Source organism: Hemiscyllium ocellatum, chromosome 28, assembly GCF_020745735.1.
Source record: "Hemiscyllium ocellatum isolate sHemOce1 chromosome 28, sHemOce1.pat.X.cur, whole genome shotgun sequence".
Classification (NCBI taxonomy): domain Eukaryota; kingdom Metazoa; phylum Chordata; class Chondrichthyes; order Orectolobiformes; family Hemiscylliidae; genus Hemiscyllium; species Hemiscyllium ocellatum.
Window position 1 is genome coordinate 6,632,378 of NC_083428.1, and position 11,999 is coordinate 6,644,376.

At 44.2% G+C, this 11,999-nt stretch overlaps 1 protein-coding gene across 1 annotated transcript in view; it reads left to right on the forward strand.

The window, feature by feature from the left end:
* The window catches only part of LOC132829169 (tyrosine-protein kinase JAK2-like), a 115,906-nt gene extending 104,289 nt beyond the window's left edge, over positions 1–11,617 (forward strand). The window contains exons 21-24 of the mRNA XM_060846514.1: positions 1,823–1,995; positions 3,679–3,796; positions 7,885–7,992; positions 11,001–11,617. Of these exons, the coding sequence (XP_060702497.1) occupies positions 1,823–1,995; positions 3,679–3,796; positions 7,885–7,992; positions 11,001–11,105 (504 nt within the window). The 3' untranslated portion in view covers positions 11,106–11,617. The remainder of the gene's footprint in view (positions 1–1,822; positions 1,996–3,678; positions 3,797–7,884; positions 7,993–11,000) is intronic.
* The last annotated feature ends 382 nt before the right edge of the window (positions 11,618–11,999 follow it).

Below are 11,999 nucleotides of genomic sequence, written 5' to 3' on the forward strand. Positions count from 1 at the left end.
TCCTAACCCCACCCCAGTCGACCTCTGTCACTCATTCTGTATTCACTAGAATATCTGGTCATTTATACTGGTCCACTTTGTGGGATCTTACTGTGCACAAATGAGCCTCCACATTTCCAACATTATGGCAGTCACCATGTTTTTTGTTAAATGTTTTCATTGGGTGAGGGCATCACCGGCTGGGCCAGCATTTACTGCCCATCCCTAATTGCCCGGAGGACACTTCAGAGTCAACTACAGTGCTCTGGGTCTGGAGTCACGTGTACAAAGTGCTGTACAGGCCCTTTGGCCATTGATGTTGCGCCGACCTGTGAAATTAATCTGATACCCATCTAACCTACATTATTCCATTATTATCCATATGTATGTCTAATGCCCATTTAAATGCCCTTAGGCCAGACCAGGTAAGGATGGCAGATTTCCTTCCCTGAAGTCAGAAGCCACATGACACCAGGTTAGAGTCCAACAGGTTCATTCGAAATCACAAGCTTTCGGAGCGCTGCTCCTTTGTCAGGTGACCTCACCTGATGAAGGAGGAACACTCCGAAAGCTTGTGATTTCGAATAAACCTGTTGGACTCTAACATGGTGTCATGTGACTTCTGACTTTGTCCTCCCTAACCTAACACTGGCACCTCCACATCAGGCCTTCCTGAAGGACATTAGTAAAGCAGGTGGGTTTTTCCAACAATCGAAAGTGGATTCATGGCCATTGTTAGACTTACAATTCCAGATTTTGATTGGATTCATGTGCCATAAGCCATGGGGAGCCCCAGGAACAGTGCTTGTGTTTCTGGATTAGCAGTCCAGCGATAATACCACCAGACCATTGCCTCCCCCAATTTCAGAAGCTGTTCACTGGCTACAAAATGCTTTGGGACATGCTGCATTCATGAAAGGCGCTATACCAATGCACTGGACTGAAAGCAAACTCTCCTGAAGGAGGAACATGTTCTCCCTCATGAATGGCTGCACAAGCACCTTTTGCTTCCAGGGGGACGTTAGATTCTTTTGGGAGGATTTATGGGGGTTTCGTATACAGGGATTGATCACTGGATCTGGATGGGTATTTTCCTAGAGATGGCATTAACTGACCACCACCACACCTCCCTGCCCCCATCACCCTATCTCCAGGTTCACTCACCCCCACATGTCTGCCAGCGATTATCCAACACACATCATCGTGATGCCCTTGTCATGGTCCACCCATTACCTCACCCAATATCCAATATCAATAACCAAAATATTCAAAGAATATTACATTAAAAACACAATTTTTAAAATTCACTTTACTCTGGGGTTTTCTCACTATAAGATTCTGGAAAAAGTGTCCTTAATTCCTGCTCCAGGGTAGATCTAGAGGGTTGGCAACTCCAGTTGAGGTCCCAAGTGTTTTCAGAGGTGGGTTTAAGGTTTTTTTAAATTCACTCTTGGGACATTGGTGTCTCTGATTAGTCAGCCTTTTTAGCCCTGCCCTGTCCCTGCCTGGCCTTGAACTAAGCCATTTCAAAGGCAGTTGACAGTCAACCACATTGTGTGGGTCTGAAGTTACATGTAGGCCGGACCAGGTAAGGATGGCAGATTTCCTGTCTTCAAAGACATTAGTGAACCAGATGGGTTTTTCCTGACAATCAGTTTCATGGTTATGAATAGATTCTGAAAAAAGAAAATACCAAACGCCATGGCAGGATTTGAACCTGGGCTCCAGGAACGTGAGCTGGATGAAGGGCACCAGTAGCCATCAGCTCCTCTTAACCAAATTAAGCACAGCTTTTGAAATAGTAGGCCAAACAAGTGACAACACTGCACCTTCGTTTTGACAGGGAATGGACTACCTTGGCTCCAAACGTTACGTGCACAGGGACCTGGCGACACGGAACATTCTGGTAGAAAGCGACACCTGTGTAAAAATCGGTGACTTTGGGTTGACCAAGGTCCTGCCGGGTGACAAAGATTATTACAAGGTCCTGGAGCCTGGAGAGAGTCCGATCTTTTGGTGAGAGCAGCAGATAGTTTCCATGAATAATAAGGTTCAGTCAGGTACTGCTGTCCTGGGGTACACTGTGTTACGAAAGGAAGGTTTGCATTTATGTAGCGGCTTTCATGACCATCCCAAAAAAGCTTCACAGCCAATGAGGCACTTTTAAAAATGCAGTCGCTGTTGTCAGAAAAGGAGCAGCTAACTTGCACTCAACAAATTCCCAGGGACATCTATGTTTTAATGGTCACATCATCTGTTATTATGTTGATGGGTGGAGATGAAGGTTGGCCCAGGACACTGGATAGAAATCCCCTGCCCTTTGCTAAGTAGTGCTGTGAGATTTGTTTACATACAACTGAGAGAACAATTGGGGTCTCGATTTCTCATCTGGAAACAGTGCCTCTGACAGTGTGGCACTCCCTCAATATAGATATGGCCTGCTCTTCGATTTAATACAATCATGGTTGATTTCATTTTGATCTCAACTCTACTGCCCGCCTCCTCTCCATAACCCTACAACACATTCTAATTAAAAATCTGTCCATTTCTTTCGTTATTCAATGTCCCACCATCCACTCCACTCCATGACAGTGAATATCACAGATTTACCAACTCTCTGAGGGAAGTGTATATGCATGTAATGAGGTAAACATGTAGCAATGGGTGCTGTAATCCACCCCTGCAAATACTGTCCAATCTGCACGGCTGTAACAACGGTCCAGGAGCTCAACACTGCTGTATATTCACCAGTTGTTACATAGTTTATCTGTCTCAGAACAATGTGGGGAATAAAACCACATGTATTAGATTATTTGCAAGAGCTTTAAAATATCTCTGCTGTCACTAAGTGTCTACACTTTTGCTTACAGCTCAATTTCCAGCCACTTTTGTATTTTCTCTAGCTCTGAGTCATCACCCAGACTTAACCAATTGAGCACAGTGAGCATTGATCAGTTATTGTGTAATCAAACACAGAACATATCACCGATGCAATTGGTTACAGTTTACCATGCAGAGACTGTGCACTGCACTGTAGACCGTAGCATAGTGTTAATTATTACTGGGTTTATAATCCAGACTAATACTCAAGAGATGAATTCAAATCCTATCATCCTCAGCTGGAGATTTTAAATCAATGTATTGAATAAATCTAGAATGACAAGATTACGTTGTGCAATGCACTGAAGTACTAAGTTATTATAAAAATTCATTAAGGAATGTCCTTTATGAAGGAAATCTGCTTCCTAATCTCCTTACCTCCTCTTTACCTGCTCTGAGCTGCACCTGCACCAGCCGTACTGAAATGAGCCATCTAGCTCCTCAGTGGCCTCACCCTCACCACAATCTTCCCAAGAACAGGATTGAAAATGTGGCGCTGGAAAAGCCCAGCAGGCCAGGCGGCATCAGGACACATTCCTGATGAAGAGCTTCTGCCCAAAATGTTGACTCTCCTGCTCCTCAGATGCTGCCCGACCGGCTGTGCTTTTCCAGCAGCACACTTCTCGACTCTGATCTTCAGCGCCTGCAGTCCTCACTTTCTCTCTACCCAAGAACACGGACAGGGATGGGAAATAAATACTGGACGATGCTGACTTCCACAAATTACTTTTGAAAAGTAAACACTGGAGAAGTTTCTTTCATGATACTGTTTGGAATGTCTCGAATGTATTATTTGAAGGAGATTGTCTTTGTGTTTAGGTACGCTGTTGAATCTCTGACGGACAGCAAGTTTTCCAGAGAGTCAGATGTGTGGAGCTTTGGTGTTGTTCTTTACGAATTGTTCACGTATAGTGATCGAAGCAGGAGTCCACCGATGGTAGGTGTAAATGTTGAGGAGGAAGCACTGAGGCAAGGCTGTCCGGGTTGGATTCTCAAACTTCTCGAGGTAGCCCTTGACTTTCTGTGTGTTAAATAAATCTTGGACCAGACCTCAAAATACTAAAAGCCCAAAGACCTATTCTGTCTCTCCCTCCAAACCAAAGACAAGTCTTTTTTTATCTCTGCATTTTTTGTTTCTAATCTACCTGCTTAGGGATTATTACACACCTCTGGAGCTGTTGAGACTTGAATTCAGGCCTTCGTATCTAGAGGTAGGGGCACTACCACTGTGCTACAGAAGGGCTCTAACAGAGAGATGAGACTGCCTTGCTTTGGCTAAAAATCAAAACCAGGCAATCCAGTGGGTCAGACAAATGTTCTACCACTGAACCACCAACACAATGACACAAGGTCATCATTCGCTCCATGTTTGTACATTAGGGATGAAGTCATGGAATTTTTACAGCAAGGAAAAAGGCCCTTCAGCCCATCTTCTGGGTGTCAGAACGTTTTGAGAGCCTGTGAGAGACTGACATCAAGTCTGGTTTCCAAGAAGTGTAAGATTTGGAGTTTGAGACAAAGATCCAACAAACAATGGCCAACATGAAATGAAATGACAAGGAAGGTTGCATTTAGTTTGTGGAGAGTTGAAATATCATTAGAAAATCTGCCTACTTTTTTTAACAAGTGATTTTTGTGGGGAGTGTGATGTTATGATATAGTATCAGACGATTCATTGAAAGCTGCAAAAACTGTGTTGTGTAGATGAAACTCAAATCAAGCAAATTATTTAGGTGACAGGTTTAGACAGGAAATAACTGAATCAGAATGTACAGTAGTCAGAGTTGATTCATTCCCTATTTTAAAATATTGCTTTCTTTTTGACTAATATATTTTTTTACCCTGTGACACATTGATTTTATTATTATTGTTCATTCTTAAAATAAAAAGTAATTTGGGAACCAGAAAAACACTTGAAACATAAGGTTTCTCAGCAGGAGAGAGAAACAAGCTGGGAGTCACAGAACTGTGGAGCTACAGCACCACCACTGATGGGAGGGTACAATTACAGTGTGACAATTTTACAGATTCTCCCATATTGTTTGACTTGGGAATTTACGATGGAAAATGTTCACACCAAAGTGTGATAACAGGAAAAAATTGCTGTGGCAGAATTGCCCATAGGTAAGGAGTTGGATTTTGAGCCCCCTGCTGGGTCTTCCAGAACTAGGATAGAGTCATAGGCTGTGCAGCACAGAAACAGACCCTTCAGTCCAACTCTTCCATGCTGACCAGCTATGCCAAATTAACCTAGTCCCACAGGTGGGGTATTGAGGCTACTAGCTCATGCATGGTGCAAGTTGGCCAAATTAATTAAGGGTCACTGAGTGCCAATTGACTGGGCACTCTCCAGATAAACTATCGACTCACAGAGTCAAAGAGTCATAGAGATGTACAGCACAGAAAACAGACCCTTTGGTCCAACCCGTCCATGCTGACCAGATATCCCAACCCAAACTAGTCCCAGCTGCCAGCACCTGGCCCATATCCCTCCAAACCCTTCCTATTCATATACCCATCCAAATGCCTCTTAAATGTTGCAATTGTACCAGCCTCCACCACTTCCTCTGGCAGCTCATTCCATACACGTACCACCCTTTGTGTGAAAAACTTGCCCCTTAGGTCTGTTTTATATCTTTCCTACTCACCCTAAACCTATGCCCTCTAGGTCTGGACTCCCTGGCCCCATGGAAAAGACTTTGTCTATTCATCCTATCCATGCCCCTCATAATTTTGTAAACCTCTATAAGGTCACCCCTCAGCCTCCAACGCTCCAGGGAAAACAGCCCCAGCCCACATCCAGAGCAAGAAGAGACCATCTTGCTTGCCTGGATGTGACCTCCTGATGGCAGAAAACAGTGCCAGTGCTCCAGGCAGATTTAAGAATCCTGTTACCTGGATCCTTCATTCATCCTTCCTTGAAGACTCCCTCTGCTGGTACATGTGTGTATGGTGGAGGGCAGTTTTGCTGACCCTGTATAAGATATGAGTAAGAGATCATCTGGAGTATTGTTCTCCATACTTTAAGGGGAGAGGAGGTGAACCCTTTGAAGAGGGAAAAACAATTTTTAAAAAATATATTTTATTGAAAAATAGATTTTTAAATATTACAATACAAAACAATACAAGAAAATCAATTTTTAATTAGACTTTGAAAATGTTGGAGAGAGGACTCATCCATTTTTGAAACAACAGCTCTCACTGAGCTGATGGGGCGGTCTACAAATGGTAACCACAACTGGACCATAAAGCACCAGCCTCTCGGCATTATTTGGTCAATTCTGGGGAAATCACATTGACTGTTTCCCACACGGAGGAAAAAACAGCCATTAGACAACTGCAAGACCTAAGACAAAGGAAAGGAAATGAACTAATGGCTCAGCAATGCCAAGTTTGGCATTTAAGAATCTTCAAATTGGAGATCTAATTTGCAGGTTTTAAAGTCCTGGGAAAGAATAAGTTTAATTGCAATGCAATGGCAGTCAATTTTGATGCATTGATTTAGTGCAAGGAGGAGGAATGGGTGTAATTGTTTGGAGGTGTTGTGATACAAACGGTTTATATTCATCCAAAGACTGCACAGTCTGTTAAACTTGGAAGCTTTATTTCTTCTTCCAAGCAGACTCCCTCTGCTGGTACATATCTGTATGGTAGAGCATGGTATAGCAACAGGGAGGTGATGTTGAACTTAGATAAGACAAGAGTTCTCAGCTGGAGTATTCTGTACAGTACAGGGTACCACAATAGGGGAAGATGTGAATACATTGGAGAGACTGCAGGAGAGATTAATGAAACTAATTCTAGGGTTGTGACACTCTAGTTATATGCTGAAAATGTGTTACTGGTTAAAGCACAGCAGGTTAGGCAGCATCCAAGGAACAGGAAATTCGACGTTTCGGGCCAGAGCCCTTCATCAGGAATCTGGCCCGAAACGTCAAATTTCCTGTTCCTTGGATGCTGCCTAACCTGCTGTGCTTTAACCAGCAACACATTTTCAGCTCTGATCTCCAGCATCTGCAGACCTCACTTTTTACACTCTAGTTATATGTGAAGATACATTGATGAAGTATGGACTGTTTTCACATAACAGGAAATTTAATAAAAGCTTTCAAAATCATGACAGATCTGGGTAGAGAAGACAGAGAGAAGCTGTTGTCACCCACAAAAGGATTAAGAATGAAAGGGCACAGATTTAAAGTGATTTGCAAGAGAAGGAATTGTGATGTGAGAAGAACTTTTTCACAAAACAATGGGGGTTAGCTGGAGGGCAACTTAAATCAAGGCATTCAAGACAGTGTGAGATTAAATATTTAAACAGAACTAATAGGTAAGGTTATGGGGAAACGACGGGAAAAGGGCACTGAATCATGATGTTTATTTGAGGAGATGGTGCAGACATGATGGGCTGAATGGCCTCTTTCAGTTCTGATACACCTCTCTGATTCCAGTGAGGTCAAGGAGGAGAGGCAATGATGTAGTGACAGTGTCACGGGACTAGTATTCCAGAACCTCAGACTCCAAACTGCCCCCTGGGCAAATAAGGCTGGGCAATAAACACTGACCTAGCCAGGGCCACACACATTCTGTGAGCAAATTGTGTCACAGTAGCTCAGTGGCTAGCACTGTTACCTCACAGCACCAAGGACCTGAGGTCAGTTCTAACCTTGGCTGACTGCCCGTGCTGAGTTTGCACATTCTCCCTCTGTTTGTGTGGGTTTCCTCCCACAATTCAAAAATGTGCAGTTTAGGTGGATTGACCATTCTAAATTGCCCAGAGTGTTCAGGGATGTTTAGGTTAGGTGCATTAGTCAGGGGTAAATGTAGAAGAATGAGTTTGGGTAGGATACTCTTTGGAGGGTCAGTGTGGAATTGCTGGGCCTAAGGGCCTGTTTACACACTGAAGGGATTCTATGAAATTAAAATGAAATGCAATTTTCAACAGATGACACACCTATTTCTTTGTGGAAACAAGGGGAGGACAGTTTGGTGAAATTAATGTTCCTAACTGTTGACTTTCTTTTAAAGGAATTTCTACGTATGATTGGTTCAGATAAACAGGGTCAGATTGTCTTGCAAATGCTGGAAGTTCTGAAAAGTAAACGATTGCCCATCCCTCAGGACTGTCCCAGGGAGGTAAGCATTGCTCCTGGCCTACGGATTGGCTGTTTCTTTGTCTCTGCAGCTAGTGAGTTGCATTAGTTTTGAGGAAGTATCACCGGATGCAAAACACTAATTCTGTTCCTCTCTCAACAGTTGCTCTCAAACCTGCTGAGTTTCTCCAGCAATTTCTGTTTTTGTTTGTTAGATGGAATCTCAGGCCGGTAATTAAACCAGGCAACATTCACATCCTTCATCCTAAACACTAACAGATATTGTAAATAACTGTGGCCCCAGCACTGATCCCTGTGGCACTACATTAGTTAGAGGTTGCCATCCTGAAAATGCTCCCTTTATCCCAATTCTTTGTCTTCTATGAGTTAGCCAGTCCTCTAACCCTGACAACGAACTATCATGGATGCTTTCTCACTAGCTTGTTTCCCTCATCCAACATCTCTTGGAAACTAATCTGATTCACTAATGCCTTTGAGGAAAGGAGATTGTCTGTCCTTACCTGGTTTGACCTACATGTAACTCCAGATCCACAGCTATAGAGTTGACTCTTAAATGCCCCCTGGACTATTAGGGATTGGCAATAAATTCTGCCTCAGTCAGTGGTGCCCACATCCAATGAGTGAATAAAGCCACAACAATTTTAATTGGAAAGGCATAATTTGACATAGAGTCATCGAGATGTACAGCACGGAAACAGACCCTTCGGTCCATGCCGACCAAATATCCCAATCCAATCTAGTCCCACCTGCCAGCACCCGGCCCATATCCCTCTAAACCCTTCCTATTCATATACTCATCCAGATGCTTTTTAAACGTTGCAATTGTACCAGCCTCCACCACTTCCTCTGGCAGCTCATCCCATACCCGTACCACCCTCTGCATGAAAAAGTCGCCCCTTAGGTCTGTTTTATATCTTTCCCCTCTCACCCTAAACCTATGCCCTCTAGTTCTGGGGAAAAGACTTTGTCTATTTACCCTATCCATGCCCCTCATGATTTTATAAACCTCTATAAGGTCACCCCCTCAGCCTCCGATGCTCCAGGGTAAACAGCCCCAGCCTGTTCGCCCTCCCCCTCAAATCCTCCATCCCTGGCAACATCCTTGTAATCTTTTCTGAACTCTTTCAAGTTTCACAACAGCTTTCTAATAGGAAGGAGACCAGAATTGCATGGAATATTCCAGAGAGCTTAGAACTATTTTGACATTAATTTAGACAGATCTTAAGTCACATGCTATGATGATTCAATTTAGATTTTAGCTGCCACTGTATTTCCCCAGATTGAAAGGGAGGGACTCGATAACAATCAATAGCAGACTTCCACTCTGTAAGCCAGGGATTCAAAGGTCTATTGTGCCAATCGGTTGAGATCAACAAAGATCAACGTTCAAAGCTATAGATCCCTACATCTCAACCAATCACTGCCTTCGTTCTTGGATCAATAAGAACAGTCATGTTGGTCTTTAATTTAGCTGATCCAATATCATCATTTCACCAATTTCTGCCAAAAAGTCTAGAATGGAAAACAATCAGCTCATGGACAAGAAAGAAAATTGCTAACTGTGGTAAAGTTTAAGTAGGAACTGGCCAATGTCCATGGATTCACCAACAAATGCTCTCATTCCAGTCTTTTAACTTCCCTGGAAGTTGATTTCTAACTCGGGGAACAGAGGTGACCAGTGACAAAAACATCACTGCTGGCTGGTGGGTCCCACCCAGGAGCCTGGGGTTTTGTTTCATTGAATTGAATTGAATTGAATGAGTTTTATTGTCACGTTTGGAAAGAATTGTGGCTCTTTAATTTGAATCCAGTTGAGAACAGCTAAAACAGCGTATTGTTGTGATGTGTAATGTGTTGCTGGAAACAATGACTAAAGCAGATTCCATAGAAATATTCAAAACATTATAAACAGGAAAAAGGCTATAGAGAAAGTGGACAGCACTTACAAAGAGCCAGCACAGGCACCATGGACCGAATGGCCTGAAACTGTGACACATAGAGTCATAGAGATGTACAGCACGGAAATAGACCCTTCTGTCCAACTTGTTCATAACGACCAGATATCCTAATCTAATCTAGCCACCTGCCAGCACCCAGCCCAAATCCCTCCAAACCCTTCCTATTCATAAACCCATCCAGATGCCTTTTAAATATTGTAATTGTACCAGCCTCCACCACTTCGTCTGGCAGCTCATTCCATACATGCACCCTCTGGGTGAAAAGGTTACCCCTTGGGTTCCTTTTATATCTTTCCCCTCTCTACACCCTCTAGTTCTGAACTCCCCCACCCCAGGGAAAAGACTATTTATCCTAACCATGCCCCTCATGATTTCATAAACCTCTTTAATTATTGACTGGCTCAGTGTGAACCTCTGGGTGTTTCAGCCCCTTTCCTGCCTGTTTGTGTCCCAGGCCTCATGTGACAGAGCATTTAGGATTCAGCTGAGGGAAGATCTCTTCACTCAGAGGTTAGTGACCCTGTGGAATTCTGTCCGACAGGGGGTTGCGGGGGCTAGGAATTAAGGAAGAGACAGAAATCTAAAGGCATCGTGAGAAATTTGGAATTTGTCATGAACAGGGTCGGTCATGATCATATTGAATGGTGTAGCTGGCTTGAATCCCTACAGTGTGGAAACAGGCCCTTCAGCCCAACAAGTCTACACCAACCCCCCAAAGAATGACCCACCCTCCTACATTTACCCCTGACAAATGCAGCTAACCTTAACACTATGGTTAATTTAGCATGGCTAATTTACCTGACCTGCACATCTTTGGAGTGTGGGAGGAAGCCCGCATAGACACAGGGAGAATGTGTAAACTTCACACAGACAGGCACCTGAGGCTGGAATTGAACCCAAGACCATGGCGCTGTGAGGCAGCAGTGCTAACCACTGAGCTACTGTGCCACCTGCTCCTAGTTTTGATGTTTCTCTATTAATATAAGGCAGATCAGCTCGTGCCACAAGGTGCTGGGTTTTATTATTAAATCATGACCTTTATTTCTGTTTCTCGCTCAAATATCTTCTGCAGATGTACAACCTGATGCTGAATTGCTGGAACAATCATCCTGCTCAAAGACCGACATTTGTGGAGTTGCTGAGGAAAATCGAAGCAATGCGAGACTCCCTCCGGTGATGAGGGTGCCCTCACTGGGAAGTAATCCACCCTGCCTGAGCAACCTGAGGGAGCAGGGGTCACACAGTGGCACTGAAACCCCAGAACAAGCCGATTCCTCAGGAAACCCCCAGCCTCGCCTCTCTGTCTCGCTTTCTGAACTGCCTCAGGCCCACGCATCACCTTCGGAATGCAGTGGGGAGCTGACTGAAAGCTCCTCACCACAGTTCACTGCAATATAAGCACCCACGATATATCGAGCTGCAACATCAGACTGCAATTGCCAGAAGGAGGCAGATGAGGGCTGCCTTTTCTTCTCCTGTGCTTTCCTTGTACACTTCTTACATTTTCATAGCCACCGGTTCTCCCTCCGAGTGTGCAGGACTTGGGTGACACCAAAAAAATGGCGTGCGCGTGTTGAGAGAGGGCGGAATGCACAGATTTAACATAATTCACAGCTTGCCTTGAAGCTAACATGCAAATCTACATCTTCCCTGGACACAGAAACTGTCAATGGGCAGAATGGGCCTTGCCTCGGGGGGGGGGAAGGGAGGGGAGGAGGTGGGGTTTGCGGTTGGGCAGTAATGAGGTGGGGGCGGTATGGGGGCTTTTGGGGTAGAGTGGGGGAGGCGTGGAGGACGGGGTGAGGGGTTAAAGTGGGAGGCTGTATAATTCCTTTAGACTGAAACCCTGTGACCCATTACAGGGACGTTGGAAGGTGAAACTCTGTTAGAGCGCCAACTGCAGGTAACACAGGGCAGTGGTGAGAGCCATTCTGTTGATATTGTAACATTGCAGGGTCCAGATAAGGATGCCAACTTCTCTTTGCAAAGGCTTGCATCTCTGTATCAATTTCAATACAATTTTATACTCGGAGATATTGAGCAGAGTCTTACAGAGGGCAGAGTGACATGA